Source organism: Schistocerca serialis, chromosome 5 (genome assembly GCF_023864345.2).
Source record: "Schistocerca serialis cubense isolate TAMUIC-IGC-003099 chromosome 5, iqSchSeri2.2, whole genome shotgun sequence".
NCBI lineage: Eukaryota > Metazoa > Arthropoda > Insecta > Orthoptera > Acrididae > Schistocerca > Schistocerca serialis.
Window position 1 is genome coordinate 168333808 of NC_064642.1, and position 25867 is coordinate 168359674.

Sequence of the window (25867 nt, forward strand, 5' to 3'; positions counted from 1 at the left end):
AAGTGATGCCAGCAGAATAGACAATAGGTACAAAACTTTAAGAAATTATGCTCTATAATGTCTGTAAATCACCATTGCAAAAAAGGCCCATAGGTGTTCCACCCAATGCTAACCATCCAGCATTGTACACCAGTAATTTTCAGTCTCAACACCCCAGATGGTGCTACTCAAGATCCACAGCTGAAGGTACTGGACTAAATAACTGAGCAGACAACCAGAACCTACATGTTCTATTTGACTCCAAGGATATCCTGATCTTCAAAACAAAGGAATTGGGCACAATTTCAACACCGAATGGGGCAGAATTTCAACACCTAATCTGACCTTTGTCAAATGCAGAGAAACAGGTACACCCTTGCATCTGCAAGAGAGGCCTTCCAAGGCATTCCCATGGAGCCAGCCCTGCCAATCATAGTTATAAGAAGACCCCCAATCCCACATGGGAAACTAAGGAATGCTGACTGGCATAAATATCAATCCTACATTGAGAAAACACACCGGATACTGATGAAACCTGAGTACAACAAAAGATTCACAAACTTATATACAAAGTGTTCTTAAATGCTATTGCTCATGGGGTCAGGAAGGAATACACCCCTGCTGGGTAAAAGGTTGTGAAACACAAGTGGAGAAATTTAGGAAGAGCAGGGATGAAGAGACCATGGAACAGATGGTCACTACTATGAATGAGAAATGCAGTAGCAGATGGAAGGAGGCAATTTAAAGTCAAGATTTCACACATTCCATCAGGAAGGGCTGGGCCCTGCTTCAGAAATTATGTGTGAGCCATGAGGACTCAGAGGCCATCTCTTGTCTCTAGTCCATCTGAGGTTGTGACTTTACTGAAATCAAACAGCTGAAAAGAAAGATTTCCAGGCACCTGAACTGCTTAACAATCCAGTCAAAATGGACATTGTGAAAGAGATTACCCAGGCCTTGATGTTAGTGAAGACAGGAAAACTTACCAGATCTGATGACATCCTACCAGAATTCTTTAAAGAACTAGGAATATTAGGAAGAAGGTGGTTGGCTACACTCTGTACAGAATACATCAGATTGGGTGCAGTCCCCAAGATCCAGAAAGAATCAAAAGTCATTGCAATGCTAAAATTCAAAAATTCTGGAGATAATCCCAAGAATTTCAGACCAATATACCTGCTGTGTACTTCCTATAAATAGAATGTTACTGGCTACATTAACTCCATACATCGAAGCCAACCTCCCTACATACAAAGCAAGATTTTGAGATTGTAGAAATTGTTGTGACTAATTTCTGTTCCTCACAACATACACAGAGCAAGACCGCCAAAACAAGAGAAAAAGACCTGGTTCTCATAGAGCTTACATTGGTGACAATACAGTATGGATTGAGGAGCTACTGCTTAAGCTAACTAAAATAATCGAATGCAAATGCCCATGTATAGCAGCTCGCTGCCATGCTATTCAGAAAGTTATGAACCTCTTCTTTCACCTCGTCGTCAGAGCTGAATTGCTTTCTGGCCAAATTTTCTTTTAAGCTAGGGAACAGGTGATAGTCACTGTGCACCAAGTCAGGACTATAGGGTGGTTCGATGATTATTTTCCACTGAAACTGTTGCAGGAGAACAACGGTTTGCCGAGCAATGTGTGGGCGAGCATTGTCATGGAGAATGTGTATGCCCTTGCTCAACATTCCTCTTCTCCAGTTCTGAATTGCCGATTTGAGGTTTTTCAGAGTCTCACAGTACCTGTCAGTGTTAATTGTGGTCCCAGTGGACATAAAGTCTACCAACAGTACTGCTTTCTGATCCCAAAAAACGCTTGTCATGACTTTATGGCAGACTGTGTTTGTTTGAATTTCCGCGGCTTTGGCAAAGAAGGATGCCGCCACTGGCGTGATTGTTGCTTGGTCTTAGGTGTAAAGTGGTATGCCCAGGTTTCATCACCTATGACAATTGAGTCCAGAAAGTTGTCCTGTTCTGCTGGAAGGCAGTGAAGAAATGCGCAGGAAGCATCAACTCGTTTATGGATGTGATCCTAAGTCAGCATGTGTGGCACCCATCTTGTGCACACCTTCTGGTAGTTCAATGTTTCCATTAAAATTCTGTGAGTGGTGCTTCGGGAAACCTCAAGAACCAACATGCAGAGATCATCCAGGGTGATCCGCCGATCTTCACGCATGCTTTGTTGAACGTTCAACACTGTTTCTTCAGAAATTGATGGTCTCCCACTCCTTTGTTCGTCATGAATTTTGGTCCGACCAGCTGCAAACTCTCTACACCACTTACGAACATTTTTGACATCCATGCAGGCCTCACCATATACACTTCTGTCAATTGCTGATGGATTTCAATTGGCACAGTGCCTTTGCTTTTAAAAACCAAATAACTGCACGCAATTCGCACTTGGCAGTAACATCCAACGGGAGCTCCATTCTCAATGGCTGCAAAGTGTTGAGAATGCGCACGTTTACACACAGTGCATGAGGCACTCTTCATAGCAGTGTGACCATCTGCCACACAAACAGAGTTCTGTACTTATTAAAAAAAAATAGGAGACCTTACTTTTGGGATTACCCTTGCAGTCAAGAGAATACTCTGGTCAGGATACATGGAAAGAATGGCAGATGACAGGATTCCAAAAGAATAATGGAAACAAGATTGTATTCCACCAGAAGTAGTGGTTGACCAAGAGTAAGATGGCTAGAAAATGTGTTGGCTGACCAAACCAAGACAGAGATCTCAGGATGGAAGAGAAAAGTAGAGAACAAAGATATATGGAGGCAGACTGTTGATGAGGCTAATACCCATCAAGGTCTATAGTGTCAAAAATGAAGAAGTAGTTTCTTCATTGAGGAATGTTTTTTGTTGTATGTCAATCAGTTTCTCCAAAACCAAGTGTTAGATATCTAATAAAATATGTTAAATAAGCATGTGTGAAACAAGAACTTAGGAAATCTGTTGTTCTGTCATCTAAAGAAGGAGTTCTTGAAATTCTTCCATGGGCTAAGTAAATAAGAAAAAAATTGGGAACTATATATAAACTTACTGAGTATGTCAAACTGTGGTAACCATTTTTTGACCATAACATTTTCAGGTTGATATGGAAGTGAATCTTCTTCCCATTTCCAAAGAATTCTCTGCGGAAGTGATGAGAAAGCTTCAAGATATGCATGTAGCTTATCCTCGTGCACTGTTGATGCTTTGATCATTGAGCCCATGTTAAAGTAAATAACTCCATGAATGGCACCATCAAGGAATTCTTTTATGTCCTAAAAAGAAATAATAATTTTTATTTCCTGTTCAGTGACTAAACACTTAACTACTCTAACTGCCAACAACTGAAAATTATTACTATATTATTTGCTGGTAAGAAATTGTGGTACATTCTTCATTTAATCAGAAGGAAGAAACATTCAATATGTGAAACCCCAAGAACTAGGCCAGTTTACAAAACTGAAGAGATCAATATCACTTTTGGTTTCGAAGTATTCGATACTGTTTCAGTCTTATAATCAACTATATGATTCCTGATGAAGCATAAGATACATTTGAGCTTATACAGCAACAATATTTTTTTTTTACTGTCCACAATTAATTTCAATATTTCTGTCATTTACAATATGTAAACATAATGCTCCTCAAATTCAATTCATCCTATTAATTTCACTTGCAAATAATTTTGAAGATAAATGTATGTTGAAGACACTATAACTAGTATATAGAAAATATCATGTAAACTTGTGATACAATTTTTTTTATTTAAACTGTTCAACATCACAATTTATTATTCATTAGTTAAATATTTACATTTTAACTATGGAAATGTTGTTGGCTTCTTAAAAAAATTTTTGTTTAATGGAAAAGTTTGTAAAATCACTATTTAATCAAAGCATATTATGAAAATTTGGTCCAAAAACAATAAACATATTGTCAATTTGCAATTTAAAAGATATCTCATCGTCCTCTTCTCAGTATAAATTTTATTGTTAAAACAAAACATAGGTGCAAAAGAAATCAACTTTCAAATTTTAGACATTCTGCAATATTCCAGCATAAAATAGTAATATATCTTATTAAATCAAACTTGCAGCATGGGGACAATGATAACCTAACTAGGTAGTAATATGTTTGCATGCTGACTCCACTCGAGCAGACCTGTTCCATGATTTTTTGTTTTTTTGTTTTTTCCCCTTTAGACAATTTTTCTTAACAAATTTGCTGGCCATATCAACAGTAATATATTGGTCCTACCTCTTACTACAACATCATTTTGCAGCTTCCTACACAGGTATGATGGCTCCTGTAGTGAGGCATTGTAAACAGGAGAGGCATTAAGAGCAGAATAGGGTATTTTGTAGGTTGGGTATGTGGTAGAAATACCACTCAGAGTTAAATGGGAAGAATTTTATGGAAGGGTATTAATGTAAGGGCAGCAAAGGGTTTGGTGGCACAGTTTTCTGCTGAGCACTTGGTCAGCTACAATGGCCAATTCATAGCTTGTGCCTTCTGGATCCTTTCACTGTTTGCTTAGGTGGTGTCTATCCCTCCAACAATTGCACAATTTCCCTGGTCTCCACTGTTCACTGAGCTCTTACCTCTCACTACTCCACTCTGGTGCTCACACTTTAGCTCAGTAGGGCTATACAGTTCTATGAGTCTTCATAAACACTTCTTTCATTAAAGTCCTCCTCCATAAATTCTTTACTGGACCTTGTCCCTGGTCTCATGTCTTATTTCATTGACTGGTTTGTGCCTTTATACCTGTCTGCACAATAACACTGTGATGTAATTTCATAATTGATCATCAAAGCAATGTCAGTTGTGACACATAACAGCTGACTCATTGAACTGAACCAAAATTTGTATGAAGTGTATTTCTTTTCTTTTCTTTTTTTTATTTTTTACACACATAAGACATATTTATGACAACAGGGCAATATTGCTGATTGATTACTGATTCCATAGATACCACACAATCCTTCTGAAATTTTATTTCAGGATTCTTTAAGAAACCTGTATTTTGAATGTTGAAACCACTTGAAAAGATAACTCCATTTTTTTCTGCCATAATAAGTTTCATGGATGACATGCTCATTTAGCCAATTCCAAAATAGTATCACCAACAAACAAAGGATGATGACACATAACCTTCAAATTAGGTTTAAAGACTGGTTTGAAAAATAACATTTTTTCAGCAGATGATACAGCTAAAACTGTAATCCAAATGTATGAATTGAATTAATTTTATTAAAATACAGAATATTAAATCATCTGCGACTTCAGAAATATTAAAGACTAAAAAAAACCTGAGCTTCTAAGAGCAGTTCTGGAATCAATACAAAAATTACTTTAAGATGAAATAATTTATACATAATGTTTGTGATTTAAATTTTGTAAGCATTTATCTTATTTTGCTAAGATGGAAGATAGTAATAACAGACTTAAGTATGGTTGATACCACCCAATATGCAATCAAACAAATTTAATATGCAGCAAAAAACTCTTTTAAGTTAGTACTAACATAAAGGAAAGCAGATATAGCCTTCAAGCAACCTAATTCTGTTATTATACATAACTTAAAACCTCATTTTGTGACACCACATCCCTTACACCGGTGGGAGTGCGACGACTTTAAATACATTTTTTGTAAATGACAAGCATCACTTGAGAGTGAGTTGACATTGTTGTACATAAAGTACATCTACAATACCTGTAATTTTTGTGAATACCAACCAAATGTAGGTTGGCAACAATGCATAGATATGTCCAATGTCAATTTTTAGCATATTTTGTGAAAAGGTATGAAGGCATACTGAAGTACGAAGACATGTTTTGGTTTATCAATATGTACATTGCACGTGGTTACAAACAGCTGGCACCACAGATGAACTTCAGAATAAGAGACCTGGAACTGACCTCAGCCATCAAATTCATGTGGCATGCTATATTGAATAGCAGCTCAAGTTTCTTCTTTATTGACCTCCAAGCATAGATAATTCCACAATGCAATCTCTTCAATGTTGTGTTCCTATGCCTTTTGCTTGTTTCACCTCCCCCCCTCCCCTCCCCCCTCCTAATAGCCTTCCACTCTCATTTTCTCTGGACAGCTTACCTCCTTAATCTGAAAACCTCTTATTCCACTCAGACCAAAGTCTTAGGATAATTTAGCTGTGTGTTTGGGCACTACAAAGAAGAACAGTTTGTTAGTTACCCTACTGTCCTTTTTGAGTTTTTGTTCATGTTCCCATCTTCTACTCAACACCTCTATTACTCATTTGATTGATTTTATTCCATCCAGCATCTTCTAGAATATTACTAGCAATGGAATATAAGATTTTAAGTGCAGAACTTTTATTGGAAGTGAATTGATACTATTGACATCTAATAGTATTTTATCTGAAATGTGTTATTTTGTTTATCTGAAACAATAAAAAAAATACTGAAATGAACAAAGTTTAATACCTGATCTTCAATTGACATTAGATCTCCAGAGATAAAAATTATGTGACAGAATTAATGAGCTAGTCTACAAATAATACTGAGCTACTTTATATAAATTCCCTCAGTGACTCAAAGAAAAAGAAGTGTCATTTTCAGATTTTTACAGACATCAGTGGCCAATACTTTTTGTCATCAGTAAGCAGTATAATGATTACAGTTCAAAAAATAAATGTGCCATATTCTCACACTGCCAAATTTCTTACCTGGGGAAGAGGTTTAGGTGCTGTTGGGAGATGCATTCCTCCAACTTCTATGACACCTGGGACGAATGGTCTTACTGAGTGCAGGGTGAAATAGCTGAGGGAAAAAGAAAATTGTCTTTTTACACTTTCACACCTTTCTTTATGCACAAAGTTAAGACAGAAAAGTAAAAATTGTGTGTGGGGGGGGGGGGGGGGGGGGGCAAGGGTGGGGGGGGGGGGGGTGAAGGAATAAATAGAGATAGAGATAGATAGATACCAACTGTCATGAACTCTTCATTGTCTACAAAATTTTATTATTTTGAAAATGTTGCTGTTGTTGTTGTTGTTGTTGTTTACTTCAGTCCAAAGACTGGTTTGATGCAGCTCTCCATGTCAGTGTATCCTGTACTTACTACATTCACAACTTTGTTGCCCCTTAATCTTTTTAGCCCCCACACTTCTCTCCATTAGCAAAATCATGATTCCTTGATGCTTTGGGAAGTGTCCTACAAATTAGTCCTCCTTTTAGTGAAGTTTTCCCATAAATTTATTTTTTAATCAGTTTGATTCAGTGACTTTTCATCTGCTCTCAATCTGGCAAGAAGATCTTCAGCTATCATCTGCAGTGCCACATTTCAATATCTGTTCTCTTCTTATCTGCACTTTTTATCATCCATATTTAATTTTCATTAAGGGCTACACACCAGACAAATACCTTCAGATAAGACTTCTTAATGCTTAAATTTATATTCTATGTTAACATATTTCTATTTTTCAGAAATGTTTTCCTCTCTATTGCATATCTGCATTTTTATATCCTCTCTACTTTGACCATTAACAGATAATTTTCTGTGAAACTGTAAAATTCATCTCATCTTAGCATCTCATTTGTCAGTCTAAGTTCCTCAGCTTCATCTGTTTTAATTAGAATATATTCCATTACTCTTACTTCACTTTTGTCTTTCCAAGATGATATCCATTCTGTTCAACTGATATGCACAGATGTCCACACACGCACACACACACACACACACACACACACACACACACACACACACACACACACACACACACACTCTCTCTCCACATGCCAATGTTTGGTGCATGGTGGAGCGTACTTGTACCACTAGACATTTCCTGTTCCAATTGAATATAGAGCAAGGGGAAAACATCTATCTATATACCTCCGTATGAGCCTCAATTGTTTTTATCTTGTCTTTGAGATCCTTACACAAAATGTACAGTACTGTTAGTAGCATCATTCTGCAGTCAGTTTCAAATGCCTGTTATCTAAACTTTCGCAATAGTGTTTCACAAAAAGGATGTCATCTTTGCTCCAGGAACTCCCATTTCAGTTCATGAAGTATCTCCACCGTAGGTTGATCAAACCTCCCAGTAACAAATCTAGCAATAAGCCCCTGAACTGCTTTGATGTTTCCCTTTAATCTGACCTGGAGGGGTCCCCCAACACCTGGGTAAGAATGTTACATAATAAAACAAAATACTCACAGCTGTTATTCTGATGTTATTTTATTACCTTGCAACCAGTTTCAGCGACTCGATACAGAATCTTCAGGCCTTAACTGATGCTGAGGAGTTTAATTCCAACTGTATACATGATCCCATCAGTGGCCAACCTGTATGCAGGTGGTGTACTGAGTCTCCAAAACTGTTTGCAATATAACAAAATAACATCAAAACAAATGTTATGTGTGTTTCATTTTATTACGTAAGTGAATGGCAGAAGTCCCACAGACCATCAATCAAGAGGACAGACATTCAAAACCTTGAGAATGACTGGGTTGCACAAGTGTTCTATAAGTGTTCTTCTTTATACACGGAAGATGCTTTTCTAGAATTCCCCCAATAAACTGAAACCATCAATTCAATTTCCCTACAATTGATTTTATGTGATCATTACATTTTGTAACAATTTGCAATGTGACTGTGTCAACTGGCACACAATTAATGCTGTATTTGACTATTACAGAACAGTTTTTCTCACTCATCCACATTAACTTATATTTTTCTGCACTTAGAGCAAGCTGACATTTATCAAGGCAACTAGAAATTTTGTCTAATCATCTTGTATCCTCATAGGGTCACTCAATGATGACACTTTTCCTTACATCATAGCATCATCAGCCAACAACTGTATACTGCTGCTGATCATGTCCATCAGCTTCATTTATGTATGTGGACAATAAGACAGTCCTATACACTTACCTTGGGCAATCCTGACAAGAGCCTCATCTGTGATGAACACCTGCCACCGAGGTCAATGTACTAGGTTCTACTAACTAACAAGTCTTCAAACCACTGACATATCGAGGAAGCTAATATTTATACCTGGACCTTCATTAACTGTCTGCACTGGGACACTATGTTCAATGCTTTAAAGAACTCTAGGAATATGGACTGTATGGAATCTGCCTGCTGCCTTTCATCCATGGTTCACAGGGTATCATGTGGGTAAAAGACAAGCTAAGTTTCACATGATCAATATTTTCTAAATGCATGCTGATTTGTGGACAGAAGTTTTTGCACCTCAAATCCTCTGCTGTTTCTGAGGGAGTTGCAATTCCATCAGCAAACCTCGAAGTTCTTATTTAATCCTCTGAACTTTAAGTTCCCTCCATATCTTGCTCAGCATACACACTGGATAAAATGGGGGGTAGGCTACAACACTGTCTAGTTCCTTTCTCAACTACTGCTTCCTTTTAACGATTTTTTAACTCCGGTAATTCCAGTGTGGTTTCTCTACAAGTTGTAGATAACATTTAATTCCCCTTGTTTTATACCTGTAACATTAAGAATTTCAATAAGCATATTCCAGTCAGCCCAGGCAAAATCATTCTTTAAATCCATCTAAATAGGTTGATGAATGACAAATCTATCTTCTAACACCAGGTTAGTATTGCCTCGTGTGTTCCTATGTTTCTTTGAAACCAACACCAATCTTCTTGGAGGTTGGCTTCTGCCAGTTTTTATTTGAAGAATAGTAAAATAATGTTATATACCTGTAAGCAACCAGCAGAAACTGGAAGGTTTAATATTAACTGCATAATGGTAAGACAAAGATTTTGAAACCACATTTTAAACTGCATGACATTTCCAGGGGGCAGATATGGACTGCGACTGTAATTTGCTGGTTATGACTAAAAATTAAAACTGAAGAAACTGCAAAAAGGTAAGAAATCTGATACTCCAAAAAACATCCCATAGCATGCCAAACTTTGTTTTCCTCAGGATAACACATTCACGAGTAGTCCCTGCTTGGAGGTGCAAATGTGGTACCTTTTTTTACCTCCTGGATAATTAAACTGAAGAGGATACCATCATCAAAAAGCCATATGGAAGAGCTGTATATCTTCAGGGAATTTGAACACTCTAGTTTCCCCATGGTCTCACAGCATCAGCCCAGTGTGGCTATGTTGGCTAATGTTACAAGACATTAGTCACTCATCCCCACTGTTTCCCTCCAACTACTGAATGGTTGCTGCCCCTCTTCAGGAGCCTTATGTTTGTCTGGCCTATCCACGGATATCCCCTCCAATGTGAATGCACCCATGGTGGTGGTTGTCCTTGTTGTTGTTGTTGTTGTTGTTGTCTTCAGTCCTGAGACTGGTTTGATGCAGCTCTCCATGCTACTCTATCCTGTGGAAGCTCCTTCATCTCCCAGTACCTACTGCAACCTACATCCTTTTGAATCTGCTTAGTGTATTCATCTCTCGGTCTCCCTCTACGATTTTTACCCTCCACTCTGCCCTCCAATACTAAATTGGTGATCCCTTGATGCTCCAGAACATGTTCTACCAACCGATCCCTTCTTCTAGTCAAGTTGTGCCACAAACTTCTCTTCTCCCCAATTCTATTCAATACCTCCTCATTGGTTATATGATCTACCCATCCAATCTTCAGCATTCTTCTGCAGCACTACATTTTGAAAGCTTCTATTCTCTTCTTGTCCAAACTAGTTGTTGTCCATGTTTCACTTCCATACATGGCTACACTCCATACAAATACTTTCACAAATTACTTCCTGACACTTAAATCTATACACGATGTTAACAAATTTCTCTTCTTCAGAAATGCTTTCATTGCCATTGCCAGTCTACATTTTATATCCTCTCAACTTTGACCATCATCAGTTACTTTGCTCCCCAAATAGCAAAACTCCTTTACTACTTTAAGTGTCTCATTTCCCAATCTAATTCCCTCAGCATCGCCCGACTTAATTCGACTACATTCCTTTATCCTCATTTTGCTTTTGTTACTGTTCATCTTATATCCTCCTTTCAAGACAATATCCATTCCGTTCAACTGCTCTTCTAAGTCCTTTGCTGTCTCTGACAGAATTGCAATGTCATCGGCGAACCTCAAAGTTTTTATTTCTTCTCCATGGATTTTAATACATACTCTGAAGTTTTGTTTTGTTTCCTTCACTGCTTGCTCAATATACAGATTGAATAACATCAGGGAGAGGCTACAACCCTGTCTCACTTCCTTCCCAACCACTCCTTCCCTTTCATGTCCCTCGACTCTTATAACTGCCATCTAGTTTCTTTACAAATTATAAATAGCTTTTCGCTCCTTGTATTTCACCCCTGCAATGTTCAGGATTTGAAAGAGTATTCCAGTCAACACTGTCAAAAGCTTTCTCTAAGTCTACAAATGCTAGAAACATAGATTTGCCTTTCCTTAATCTAGCTTCTATGATAAGTCGTACGGTCAGTATTGCCTCACGTGTTCCAATATTTCTACGGAATCCAGACTGATCTTCCCTGAGATTGGCTTCTACCAGTTTTTCCATTCGTCTGTAAAGAATTCGCGTTAGTATTTTGCAGCTGTGACTTATTAAACTGATAGTTCAGTAATTTTCACATCTGTCAACACCTGCTTTCTTTGGGATTGGAATTATTATATTCTTCTTGAAGTCTGAGGGTATTTCACCTGTCTCATACATCATGCTCACCAGATGGTAGAGTTTTGTCATGACTGGCTCTCCCGAGGCCATCAGTAGTTCTAATGGAATGTTGTCTACTCCCGGGGCCTTGTTTCGACTCAGGTCTTTCAGTGCTCTGTCAAACTCTTCACGCAGTATCTTATCTGCCATTTCGTCTTCATCTACATCCTCGTCCATTTCCATAATATTGTCCTCAAGTACATCGCCCTTGTATAAACCCTCTATATACTCCTTCCACCTTTCTGCCTTCCCTTCCTTGCTTAGAACTGGGTTGCCATCTGTGCTCTTGATATTCATGCAAGCGGTTCTTTTTTCTCCAAAGGTCTCTCTAATTTTCCTTTAGGCAGTATCTGTCTTATCCCTAGTGAGATAAGCCTCTACATCCTTACATTTGTCCTCTAGCCATCCCTGCTTAGCCATTTTGCACTTCCTGACAATCTCATTTTTGAGACGTTTGTATTCCTTTTTGCCTACTTCATTAACTGCATGTTTATATTTTTTCCTTTCACCAATTAAATTCAATATTTCTTCTGTTACCCAAGGATTTCTACTAGCCTTCATCTTTTTACCTACTTGATCCTCTGCTGCCTTCACAACTTCATCTCTCAAAGCTACTCATTCTTCTTCTAGTGATTTCTTTCCCCCATTCCTGTCATTTTTTCCCTTATGCTCTCCCTGAACTATGTACAACTTCTGGTTCTTTCAGTTTATCCGGGTCCTATCTCCTTAAATTCCCACCTTTTTGCAGTTTCTTCAGTTTTATTCTATAGTTCATAACCAATAGATTGTGGTCAGAGTCCACATCTGCCCCTGAAAATGTCTTACAATTTAAAATCTGGTTCCTAAATCTCTGTCTTACCATTATATAATCTATCTGAAACCTTCTAGTATCTCCAGGGTTCTTTCATGTATACAGCTATGATTAAGTTATGCTCTGTGCAAAATTCTACCAGGTGGCTTCCTCTTGCATTTCTTAGCCCCAATCCATATTCACGTACTACATTTCCTTCTCTCCCTTTTCCTACTACCGAATTCCAGTCACCCATGACTATTAAATTTTCATCTCCCTTCACTACCGGAATTACCTGCATTACCCCTGTTTGATTTTTTATTTGTAACCCTGTATTCAAAAATGGTTCAAATGGCTCTGAGCACTATGGGACTTAACTACTGTGGTCATCAGTCCCCTAGAACTTAGAACTACTTAAACCTAACTAACCTAAGGACACCACACACATCCATGCCCGAGGCAGGATTCGAACCTGCGACCGTAGCAGTCGGGCAGTTCCGGACTGCTTGCCTAGAACCGCTAGACCACCGCGGCCGGCTATAACCCTGTATTCGCCTGACCCAAAGTCTTGTTCCTCCTGCCACCGAACTTCACTAATTCCTACTATATCTAACTTTAACTTATCTATTTCCCTTTTTAAATTTTCTAACCTACCTGCCTGATTAAGGGATCTGACATTCCACGCTCCGATCTGTAGAACCCCAGTTTCCTTTCCCCTGAAAACGACGTTCTACTGAGTAGTCCCCGCCCGGAGATCCGAATGGGGGACTATTTTACCTCCAGAATATTTTACCGAAGAGGATGCTATCATCATTTAAGCATACAGTAAAGCTGCATGCCCTCGGGAAAAATTACAGCTGTAGTTTCCCCTTGCTTTCAGCCGTTCACAGTAGCAGCACAGCAAGGCCATTTTTGTTAGTGTTACAAGGCCAGAACAGTCGATCATCCAGACTGTTGCCCCTGCAACTCTTGAAAAGGCTGCTGCCCCTCTTCAGGAACCACACGTTTGTCTAGCCTCTCAACAGATACCCGTCCGTTGTGGTTGCACCTACGGTACGGCTATCTGTATCACTGAGGCACGCAAGCCTCCCCACCAACGGCAAGGTCCATGGTTGTAAATTAATTTATGAGAAACTACTTTAGAAACATATTATTAGAATTGAAGATCTTTAATGGTAATACATTTTCAAAAAAGTTACAATAGCAATCAATTTCCCTACCATTGTTGTGTACAATGACTATCATAAAAAATAGTACTTCTGAGAGTTTGTAACAATAGGCATATTTACAGTAAATATTATTGATGAAACCTATTTTATCAGTCAAGCAATAATGTTGAAAGTTTTTAATAATCAGAACAACAGTTTTGAGTATCTGCAGCTGAAATTTTCAGGAAGATTGTGAATTATCTTTCCACAGCCTCGATTGGAACATTTACCTACATTACGGGTTTTAAGATTTTATAACTCATTCTCATCATGTTGCAGCGATGCTGAGTTGCAGATAGGCACAAGAAAAGTAGCACTGTCACAAATAAGCTTGTGTGTGTGTGTGTGTGTGTGTGTGTGTGTGTGTGTGTGTGTGTGTGGGTATTCAGAAGACTACACACCTGTAAGTCAGCTTTAAGTGATCACATGGCATGGGCATTGCAGGTTGCTTGCATTACCATGGAGAGCTAGTGGGTCTGTTTTAAATAACTGGGTACATGTGGCCCCCCTTACCCAGACAGTTATTCCAGGTGCAATATGGGCATCACTTCTTGATTACCACCAACATTAATACTACCCAGTACGTCAGTCTGGTGCCCTCCAGACCCTGCTATATGGTGGTGTGTGCATATCCATGCAAGCATACTCACTAGTCCTTACATAGCTGTCCTCAAGTTGCCTACCTACATGCGTGAAATAACTTTGCCTGTGTTAGTGCACCTTTCTGTGAACTGATAGATTCATTCACCACATGTCTCATCCATTATTATCTCTACCCATCACCTAAGGGCAAAGACTTGCGTGGTAAGAGATCCATAACACCCTGTCATTTTTTATGTATGTGTACACTTAATGTGTGTGCCACTGCAGTGTGTGAACACCACACCCCTTTGCATGTGTAGATGTAATTATTGTGCCCTTGCTACAATGATGGCTATGTGTCAAGTAAATTTTAATGCAGTGAATGTCTAGCACAGTGTGGTAGATGGACATCTACATTACAAACCATTTGATGTTGCTAATCAGAATATTGCACCCCATTTTCTTTATACAGAGGTAAATTGTATGTTAAACATGACCATCAAATAATGCTGGGATCAAAATATTGTATTCTGTGTTATCCACAGAGATGTAAATTACATCCATATGCCCTATCTAACATAAAGGTTGTGTTTCCCTATCCTGAGAGGGTGAACTTTTTATGTGTGCCCATTTCAGCTGTACTAGTGGTAAGATGTATCTAGCCCACACAATAGCTGGACCATCGAGTACATATGTTCACCTCTGCATATTTGTATAACCTTCTACCAACATAAAGGCATCAGCATTCTATTATGTTAATTTGTTGTATGATCTCCCTATAGTGGGTACATTTCATCCAGTAAATGGACTATTTGTATGCTAATGAGTATAAATTGTTTTCTCTCCTTTCATAACCTGAGTTGCCCATCCAATAACAGTCAGCTTATACGACAATCACTAGCAATACAAATGAGGATGAAGCAAATTCCAACACTGTTGATGATGGGGAGCAGTCTGAATTCATTACATGCTCCCTGCTCTCCCCTGCCCATGCTCCACGCAGCCCTTGTGTGTGTCTTGCTTGCTGATACATTCTGGGTATCGTTAGCAAATGTAGACAAAGCTTCATCACCCATTCACAGTGCCCCAGTCCATGCTACATACCATGACGTATCATCACCAAGTGCCCCCCCCCCCTCCCGGTGTGGCCTCGCACCTGGATGATGCTGCCTCTGACATGCTCCTTTCCCCCACCATGCCAGTGGACCATTATACTAACTCCTGTGTGCAGTATGGCTCCCTTGCACCAATGTTTCTACAGCCAGAGTATAGACATGATGGCCCACCCAAACACCAACACTAACATACCACACCCCCTTTGAATATGGTCCCAGCCCATCACTGATAACCACCCCCAACCCCCTCCCAGGCCAACCCCCCGGCACTCTCCACTAGTGGCCCCCAAGTTGCAAGTGCAAATGGCCAGATTTCAGGCTTTCATCAACCACTGAGCACTATTACTCAGGTACAAGCAGCCCTCCAACACTCCAGAGACAGGTCAAGACCCAGCTGTCACTGTTCAATGCCTATGACCTCAGCTATGGTTTTCATCCAATGAAGCAATATTTATGGGTTTCTCCATTGCCAGTGACTCTGCAAAATTTGCATTGATGGTCATGCAACTCAAGCCTGCAGTCATGGTGGAGGCACATTGTATCATATCCAACCAACTGCAATGCAACAGTTCTGCTGTGTTGAAAGATTGCTTGATATCACAATAACTGTCATCTGAAATATGCTGAGCCCAACATAAGTCTGAACAGCTGTAATTCCTGAATTGGCTGCTTGCTGAAATCCATGCAACCCTGGCCATACACAATTACATGAACATTGAAGCACTGCTCATTTTGGCTGATAGGGTCTTTGAAATGCTCGACCTCTCACTGACTGCTATTTCCATCACCCAGAGCTTTCACGCATAGCCACAACAGTCATTTGCTGGATCATCCACATATGCCACCTATGCCCGAACTTACACCTCCCATCTACAAAACCCCCTGTGGAGGTGGCTCAATTAACGACACACGTGACTGACAAGATGGTAAAACTGACATCTTCCGTACCAGGCCAGAGACTGCCATGATGTGTGGCCACAAGCACAGTGTGCACAACCTATGTGATGCCAATACCTCTGATGGGCCCTACCTACCAGCCACCAGCAAGCACACTCATGCAAACACAGCCCCTCCCCCTCCCCTTCCCCCAACCCCTCTCTGCCCCTCCTGGCCAGCCAATGGCTACAAAAACATTTGGGACTGCTGAGGTCTCTGCTGGTATCACAAGCACTTCAGCAGCAATACTGCATGTTGTCAAACATCATGCTTAAGTAGCCCAAACATTGGCAGCGACTGGTAGCAGGCACATCCAGTTGATAATTGATCTCACAGTGCCTGTTCATACATGACCATTACGTCATGTCTTTCAACATGTGATACCTAGTCGATACTGAATCTGACTTGCCATCTTTCCTTGCAAGCTGTTATGCCCTCACCTTCCCTCTACTGTTCACTGCAGTTAGTGGCTCAGCCATCACAACCTATTGCTCCTGCACACAATCCATCAACCTAGGATTCAGTAGAGATTTACCATGGTCTTTCACCATTACTGAAATTATGGACCCTATCTTTGGTGCTGATTTCATTTCCCACAGTGGCCTGCTCCTCAGCTGGTTGTCACCATATCATTGTTGGCATATCATGCCATCATAGCTCCTGCCAATCCTGTATGGCCACTCACCTCGCCATCAAACAGCTATCCTTTTGTCAGTCTCCTCACAGAATTCCCTCCCCTCACCCATTCTTCCAGAAACCCCTGGGAAGTGTACTGATAAAACTGGGCACACTCTTAGGCCTTTTCAAGAGCATCTTTATGCATTTCTGGCTCCACAATGCTGCTCAAACCATGCTGCGCATCCTAGAAAATGTTCGCTGCAGCGTTCCTTACGAACATTTGTCACAAAGTTACAGTGATGGCTAAGTCCACGTAGTTCTGCTGCCCATGCTCTGTATGACTGTTTTAACCACTTTTGGCAGCACTAAAACTCAACACAATCAGCAATAATATGAGTACATTTATAGTGATAGGCAGAAAGTAACTCACACATCTGATGAAAAGAAAGATATGAAGGTTCTTGCAAGCAGGCAAGCAGACAACTGGCAAACACGAGATGATATCCACAACAAAAAAGGGCTTTGTGGAACTTTACATCTCTTAGCCAAAATGCCTTTAAATGTTGCCACAGGCACTTTTTGTAAGCATCCCAGTCTCCTGCTACATTGTTGTACTCAGGGAATGGTAGCAAATATGTTGTTGGTGGAGCTGCAGGTTGTGCCAATGTAGCTGTTAAATTGGAAACAGCAACATTCAGTGCCTGCTCCTGCTCAAGAAGAGATTTAAGCACTGCCTTCATGGAAATTAAACTCAAAGGTCCAATGACTGATGTGGAACATAATAGCGTACTCATTACCAAACAAGTGTTCTAATGCAAGAACACTGTAATTTATTGCTTGTACAGTACAAACAGAGGTAAGGCAAAGTACAATACAATTAGCAGTATGCAAGAGACCAGCAGAGCCTTGAGCTCTGGCATATATAGCCATTAGTTCCAAAAGATGGTTCATCTAGCACACTACACACACATCTGCTGTTGTATTAGCAAGCCATGAGGCCTCTAGAGTTCATATCAAGCACAAACTTCACGTGCAAACTATGAAGCAGTGCACATGCAAAACTGATAGTTACAGAAAAAGTGGAGCAATGGTCAAGAGGGGAGTGAGACAGGGTTGTCGTCTATCCCTGATGTTATAATCTGTACACTGAGCAAGCAGTAAAAGAAACGACATGTAAATTTGGCGAGGGAATTAAATATCAGGGAGAAGAAATGAAAACTTTGAAGCTTGCCAGTGACACCATAATTCTGTCAGAGACAGCAAAGGGCTTGGAAGAGCAGCTGAACAGGATATCAGATGAACACCACCAAATGTAAAACAAGGGTAATGGAATGCAATCCAATTAAATCAGATGATGCTGAGGGAATTAGTTCAGGAAACACTAAACCAAAATTAGTAGATGTGTTTCGTTATTTGGGAAGTAAAATAATTGAGGATGGCTGAGGCAGAGAGAGGATACCAAATGTAGACTGGCAATGGTACAAAAAGCATTTCTGAAGCAGAGAATTTTAACACTGAATACAGATTTAAGTGTTAGGAAGTCGTTTTTAGCAGTATTTGTTTGGAGTGTAGCCTTGTATGGAAGTGAAATGTGGATCATGAACAGTTTAGTCAAGAAGGAAATAGAAAATTTTGAAATTTGGTGCTACAGAAGAATGGTGTTAATTAGATAGATAGATTTTGAAACTAATGTGGAGGTATTGAATAAAACTGGAGAGAAAAGAAATTTTTGGCACAACTTGATTAAAAGAAGGAATTGATTGATAGGACACATCCTGAGAGATCAAGGGATCACAAATTTAGTACTGAAGGGACTTGGGTGGGGTTTAGGGTGGTGAGATTGAAGAGGGAGCTCAAGAGATGAACACAGTAACCAAGTTCAAAAGGATGTAGGTAGCAGTAGTTATTCAGAGATGAACAGGCTTTCACAGGATAGAGTAACATGCAGAGCTGTATCACACCAGTCTTCAAACTCAGGATGACAACAACAACAACAACAACAACAACAACTACAAAATTTAATGCTCGACAGGTAGCAAAGCTAGTTTTGAAAATAGGTTGAAAATATATTCTGGATTACTACTATTACAAAGAATACATTTTATTTTTAAACTTTGAGTTAATTAAATGCAAAAGTGTTACGTATTTACTTGTATTATTAAAATAAATATTGAACAATGGAAAACCCAGGATGGAATGTAACAATATTATGAGAAGGAAAGTTGCTACTCACCATATAGCGGATATGCTGAGTCACAGATAGGCACAGATTTGTTGTGTGTACCTACAACTCAGAATCTTCGCTATATGGTGAGCAGCAACTTTCCTTCTCATAATATTGTAAACTAAATATTGTTTGGATTTAAGTGAACTCTTTTGTAAGTGGTCAACATGATACAATTTTCAAAATTATTCATCAGGAAACCTTATTTCTAGTAAATACACTTATTCTCAGTCTGTCAATTACTTATTCATTATCTCAAGATTTCATTCTGTGAACTGCCTCATTACAGTTTATTACAAAATGTCATGAATGAGCCATGTAACATTTAACTTACTAAAAGTGCACTAGTCACTATAACGATAATCTTAGATAATTTTTTTGCATCATGTACTGCTCCTCCTCATATATCTGCGAGACGAAGCTCTTAAAGGTTTCATGTATGAAGTAAAAAATTCATAGAGGGCAGCACATATGATTTGATGCTGAGGCATTATCATACATGCTTAGTTTTTAAAAGTTTCCTATAACTGCTAAAAAAACTCAATATTTCACCTCTTAAGATATGTAGTGTCCTTTAGCTGTGCTGCCATGACTGTGTATTGCACTATGCCAATCACCAATGGGTTCCTTTTTGGGATGTGTGCCAATGTCTGTGGCACTCTTTGGCCTACATTTATCTGCCATATACAATTCACAAAATTCCAAAACAAACATCTCCTGTCAGGCAGTCGGCATAAGCAAATACACCATCTTCTTGAATTAAATAAAATTTTCAAGGACATATAGCAAATGTTTTCTAGCTGTACTTTATGCAAACAGTTGCACTCTTTGTGATGGTGTTAATATAAATACAATAGTGCACCAGCCAACAGCACTTTGCTACAATTTTTTGTTGCTGGCAGAAATAATACACATAGTGAACCAACACCACTACAGTCAAAAGTGCAATAAAAATATAATGTGGCACTTCAGTGCTTACTTTATAACTTACCTGTTGACAAGAAGAAGACTTGTGTTTTTTGCTATTTCTTGCAATGGAGGCAAGTCAGAACCAAAGAAATGACTTGCCACTTTCTGTGATGGTATGTCAACTAGCAGTTTACGAATTATTTGGTGCAACAAATAGAGACCAGTATTGTATGTTCTTTCCCAGAATGACATTTTGCTACCAAGGGGAGAAAAAAGATTTGGTATATAAGCTGGATTGTCAGGATTACCCATCCTTCCATTAGACCATGGCATAAGAGCACATGAACTCAGTGCAATGAATGGAGCCTTGAACCTGAAAAATAAATATTTTCCTGAATATACATATATGACATGTTTATGATTTTCTTTGTTTTTTGGATTCATTATTTTCTAAGAAAGTAAAGACTTATTTTGCAAAATTCTCATATAACTTGTGGATTTGGTTTCAGATGGTCATGATGGCAAAGAGAAAAAAATTAACAAATTGTGTATATCAAGTACTTGTAAAGCTTATCACATAGCATTTATTCAGATGGATAACGTCCTGTAATAGAAACGTCATGAGCTTGAAGGTAGTAACTTTTGAAATGAAGACTCCATCTGAATCATAAAATTTGATGTGAAAGAAACTAATGCACGTGCTTAACATGGATTAGATAAATATAGACTGCAACCAGATTCAAATAAATAGGGGTTAGTTCATTACTACAGGCAAAAAGGAGGATAATGCACAAAGGTTTCACAATGGTCTAAGCGTAAGTTTTCAGACATTACATGAAACTGTGAAATTGGTAACACACTGAACTAACTTTAAGTTGAAATTAAAATTAAGTTCTCCATTAACAATCAAAACTTATCTACATTGAGGAATATTCTTATTTAGAATGCAGTGCAATGGAAACTGTATGCCATCGGTAGTGTTTTCCTTATATGAGGACAAAGTCATTGGTCTCTTTAGGCAGAAAAGACATTCTACACACTCTCAGTTTTCCTACTTGGCCTCCTTGGTAGTGTCTTTGGTACTACCTGAACATGGTTACTTCCTGTGAGTCTCATTTTGTCCAGCAATCAGTATAACCACATTTCTTTTCATAAATTTAAAGGATGGAAGGAAGCTGTGGCTTCTTTAAGTGATTAGGAAAACCACAGATAATCTACATCAGGACAGCTACACTGAGAGTCAAACTTCACTATTCCAATCATACAATGAAGGCTTTCACGACCGGATGGTACTGTTGTTGATAATAATTCTGGGTTATATGGCCATGGTCCATGGAATTATTCTGTTCCTAACATTTCATCCAGTACTATGTTGGGCATCCTCAGAGGTATGGCTGGTCCTGTTGAGTCCTGCCGACTGACGAGTCGGGTGTAGGAGAGTGGCCTAAATACCAAGGAAAGTGGGCGTGGTCTAGCTTGCACATAGTAGCAGAGAGAAAACTAGTCAAAGATAAAATGTAACTATTGATAATTGTCCAACATAGATAAAAATCACATATCAATTCTGTAACACCACTGTCCACATCTAGCTTAATTTCAAGGCCTCTTCTTTTCTATTAAAATTATCTTCATGTTTATAAATTTCAGTAGCCTCCCTATACAGTCATGGATAATAGTTAGTGGTAGCATTTAAAACTGTAGTTTCAGAAAACTTAACTACATGGTCACCTGACTGAAGTGCATGTTCCACAATGGCCGATTTATCTATTTTTCCCAGTCAGCAAAGACTTTTATGCTCCTTTACCTTCGTATTCACACTTCTTTCATAGTACCAATATAGACCTTGCCACAAGTACATGGAATTTTATACACACCGCTAGATGATAATGGTGGCCTTCTATCTTTAACAGAACAAAGTACTTGTCCTATTTGTCTGGTAGGTTTGAATACCGGTTTCACTTTATGTTTCAGCAAAATTTTGCCGATTCGATCTGTAACCTTACTAATGAAAGGTAAAGACACCGTGTTCTTCCATTGTTGTGTACCATCCTTGTCCTTTGGCCTGCTCTCCGACGCCCGACTTGTCAGTCAGCAGGACTCAACAGGACCAGCCATACCTCTGAGGATGTCCAACGTAGTATTGGACGAAACGTTAGGAATAGAAGACTTCCATGGACCACGGCCATATAACCTGGAAGAATTATCAACTTCACTATTCCAATCACTAGCTGCTGAGGTCAGACTGTGAACAGCAGCACATGATTAGAGAAGCAATCTGGGTGGTAGCGATAAGGGTGAGGCTGGGGCAGGGAATGGGAAGGGACAGCAGAGTAGGGATGGGGGATGATAAAGTCCTGCTTGTGGGACCATAGAGGGTCGAGGTGGAGACAGGCTGCTTATGGTCAGGGGGCTACACACAGGGCAGGGGTGTGTGTGTGGGGGGGGGGGGGGGAGGGGGGGAGCAGCGAAAAAGGAGAGAAGTCACCATTACCCACTATATCCTCAAGCCCAATAACTTCTCCTTTGAGGGCACTACCTACAAATAAATCTAGGGTATAGCATTAGGCACCCAAATGACACCATCCTATGCCAACCTAATCATGGGCCACCTAGAGGAATCCTTTCTAACTACATAGAATCCCAAACCCTTCACCTGTTTCAGATTCACTAATGACATCTTTGTGGTCAGATTGAAGATGAGGACACCCTGTCCACATTCCTCCAGAACCTCAATACCTTCTGCCCATTCGCTTCACCTGGTCCTCCTCAGCCCTGTAAGCCACCTTTCCTGCTGTTCACATGCACCTCAAAGATGGCTACATCAATACCTCTGTCCACATCAGCCCTACCAACCACAGCAACACCACCACTTCGACAGCTGCCACCCATTCCACACCAAGATGTCTCTTACATACAGCTTAGCCATCTGTGACAAGCAGTCCCTCTTGAAATACCGGGTGATCAAAAAGTCAGTATAAATTTGAAAACTGAATAAATCACGGAATAATGTAGATAGCAAGGTACAAATTGACACACATGCTTGGAATGACATGCGGTTTTATTGGAACCAAAAATATACAAAAGTTCAAACAATGTCCGACAGATGGCGCTTCATCTGATCAGAATAGCAATAAGTAGCATAACAAAGTAAGACAAAGCAAAGATGATGTTCTTTACAGGAAATGCTCAGTATGTCCACCATCATTCCTCAACAATAGCTGTAGTCGAGGAATAATGTTGTGAACAACACTGTAAAGCATGTCCGGAGTTATGATGAGGCATTGGTGTCGGATGTTGTCTTTCAGCATCCCCAGAGATGTCGGTTGATCATGATACACTTGCGACTTCAGGTAACCCCAAAGCCAATAATCGCACGGACTGAGGTCTGGGGACCTGGGAGGCCAAGCATGATGAAAGTGGCGGCTGAGCACACGATCATCACCAAACGACGTGTGCAAGAGATCTTTCACTAGTCTAGCAATATGGGCTGGAGCGTCATCCTGCATAAACATCATACATTCCAGCAGGTGTTTATAAGCCAGGCTGGGGGTGTTGCGATTCTGTAACATATTGGCATACCCCTCACTCGTCACGGTAGCAGTTTTGCTGTTGAGCACCATCTGTAAGACATTTTGTGAACTTTTTTCTTGTTCTAATAAAATCCCTTGTCATTCCAAGCATGTGTGTCAATTTTTACCTCTCTATCTACTTTATTCTGTGGTCTATTAAGTTTTCAAATTTATACTGACTTTTTGATCACCCGGTATGTCAAAGGTTTCACTGAGGCCTTCACAGATCGTATTTATCCTCCCCAACTTGTACAGAAACAGATCTCCTGTGCCTTATTCTCCAGTCCCCCCTCCCCCCCCCCCACTTTCCCACCTCTCAAAGTCCCACAATACAGCCATAGAAGAGCATTCCCCATGTGAATCAATACCATCCAAAACTGAAGCAACCAAATCACATTATCTGGCATGGTTTTGACTACCTCCTGTCATGCCCGAAATGAGGAGTGTCCTACCCACTATCCTTCCCACTCCTCCCAAGATGGTATTCTGCTGCCCACCAAACCTAATGAAGCTAAACAATATCTTTATCAAATCCTACACAACCCCTGTTCCCAACCCCTTGCCTCATGGCTCATATCCCTGCAATAGCTCTAGATGCAAGACCTGTTCCATACACCATCCACCACACCTAAACCAGTCCAGTGACAAGCCTCACCTATCCTGTCAAAGGCTCAACCAGTTGTGTGATCTATAAGCTAAGCTGCAACCACTGTGCCGAATTCTACATAGGCACAACAGCCAACAAGCTGTCTGTCCACATTACGTGAATGGCCACTGACAAACTGTAGCCAAGAAACAGCTGGAGCACCCAGGTGCTGAGCACACTGCCCAACATAATGTTCTTCATTTTAAAATTAAAAGGAAGGTCTGCATTGAACATAATATTGATGTTTTATGATAGCAGAATTGATTTTCGATCACATAGTGATCATCTTCAGTGCTGTACAAATTAAACTCAGACACTGGTGTCAAGTTATCAATAACCAAAACTAGGAAGCGATCACAATAAATTTTAATGAATGCTTCACTACCTGTGCTGTCTGAACCCTTCCTTCCAAAATCAGATTTTCTCAACTGCACAGGTGGAAACTCTCCCTGCAATATATCCTATGTTCCTTTAACCCTCCTGGCCTCAACCTTCATTAGTTGTTGTCCTACACCCACTTATCCCCCTTCCTTTTCCCACTGCAGCACTACACAGCCCTCTATTCCAAAGTCTTTTTACTTCTCTCCTTTTCCACTGCCTGCCCCCCCTCCGCGCCCTACGTCTAACTGCCCAGCTGCACCTAGCTGTCCTGCCCTCTCTCCACCTCAACCCTCTATGGTCCCTTAAGCAGCACTTAGCAGCACTTTACCCAGTTCCCCACACCTACTCTTCTATCTCTCCCCTTCCCTGCCTGTCCCAGCCTCCTCTGCCCCCCCCCCCCTCCCCGACTGCTTCTCCCAAGTAAAAAGACCTGAACTAGGTGGCCAAACAGTTCCAGAAGGCGTTGTACACACATTTCATTTTCTCAGATTATATATCTAGAAGGACAATATAATCATGCAAATAGATTATTCAGTAACTTCGCAAGTCTCAGTATCTTAAAAATTAGGAAAGAAATGATTTTAAAAAGTATATGCTAATCCAAAAGTAACAGTTGTAGAAATGTTGGAGGATGATTGATGTCTACATTGCGTACGTTTCCAGGACAATAAAGGTATCTATTGAATATTGTCCACAGAACCCACTATGAAGCTGGCTTATAAGCTTCTCAATTCTACAGTCAGTTCAAGCACTAAGTCTCCATCAACTCTTATGATCTTTGCTGTAATGTAAGTGACAGCTAATTCATGATGACACGACTAAGTTATTTCTTGACTTTCAGTGTATCAAGTGAAATTTGTGACAGGATTTAGAATGGTTTCAGGTTTTGTAAGGCAGATATACAATATTATCTTGAATGAAGAGTAAGAGACACTTTTAGAAATGACTTGAGGTCTTCAGGGGGAACACAATCAATACATTCCCTAATTTGATTAAAAGGGTTAGATATTTCTTTCAGTTACTTTATAGTGTTTCCCAAAACAGAGTATTGGATTTATTTGTGAAATGAGTGCATAAAGCATCATTCAGATGCATTCAGAACAGTGTGGAAAGGGAAAAATCTCACTTTTCACTTTTTTCTCCCTGCTCGTCATATGTCCTCAGTGGAAATCGAAAGCTAGATATCTACATTCACATATATACTCTGCAAACAACTGTGCAGTGGATGGCACATACCAGAGTTCCTTCCCATTCCATTT

At 39.8% G+C, this 25867-nt stretch overlaps 1 protein-coding gene across 1 annotated transcript in view; it reads right to left on the reverse strand.

Annotated features, from left to right (window-relative positions):
* LOC126481516 (UDP-glycosyltransferase UGT5-like) overlaps positions 1-25867 on the reverse strand; it is a 328701-nt gene that overhangs the window by 22736 nt on the left and 280098 nt on the right. The window contains exons 4-6 of the mRNA XM_050105314.1: positions 20095-20385; positions 6686-6779; positions 3028-3250 (exon numbers count right to left, since the gene is read on the reverse strand). Of these exons, the coding sequence (XP_049961271.1) occupies positions 3028-3250; positions 6686-6779; positions 20095-20385 (608 nt within the window). The remainder of the gene's footprint in view (positions 1-3027; positions 3251-6685; positions 6780-20094; positions 20386-25867) is intronic.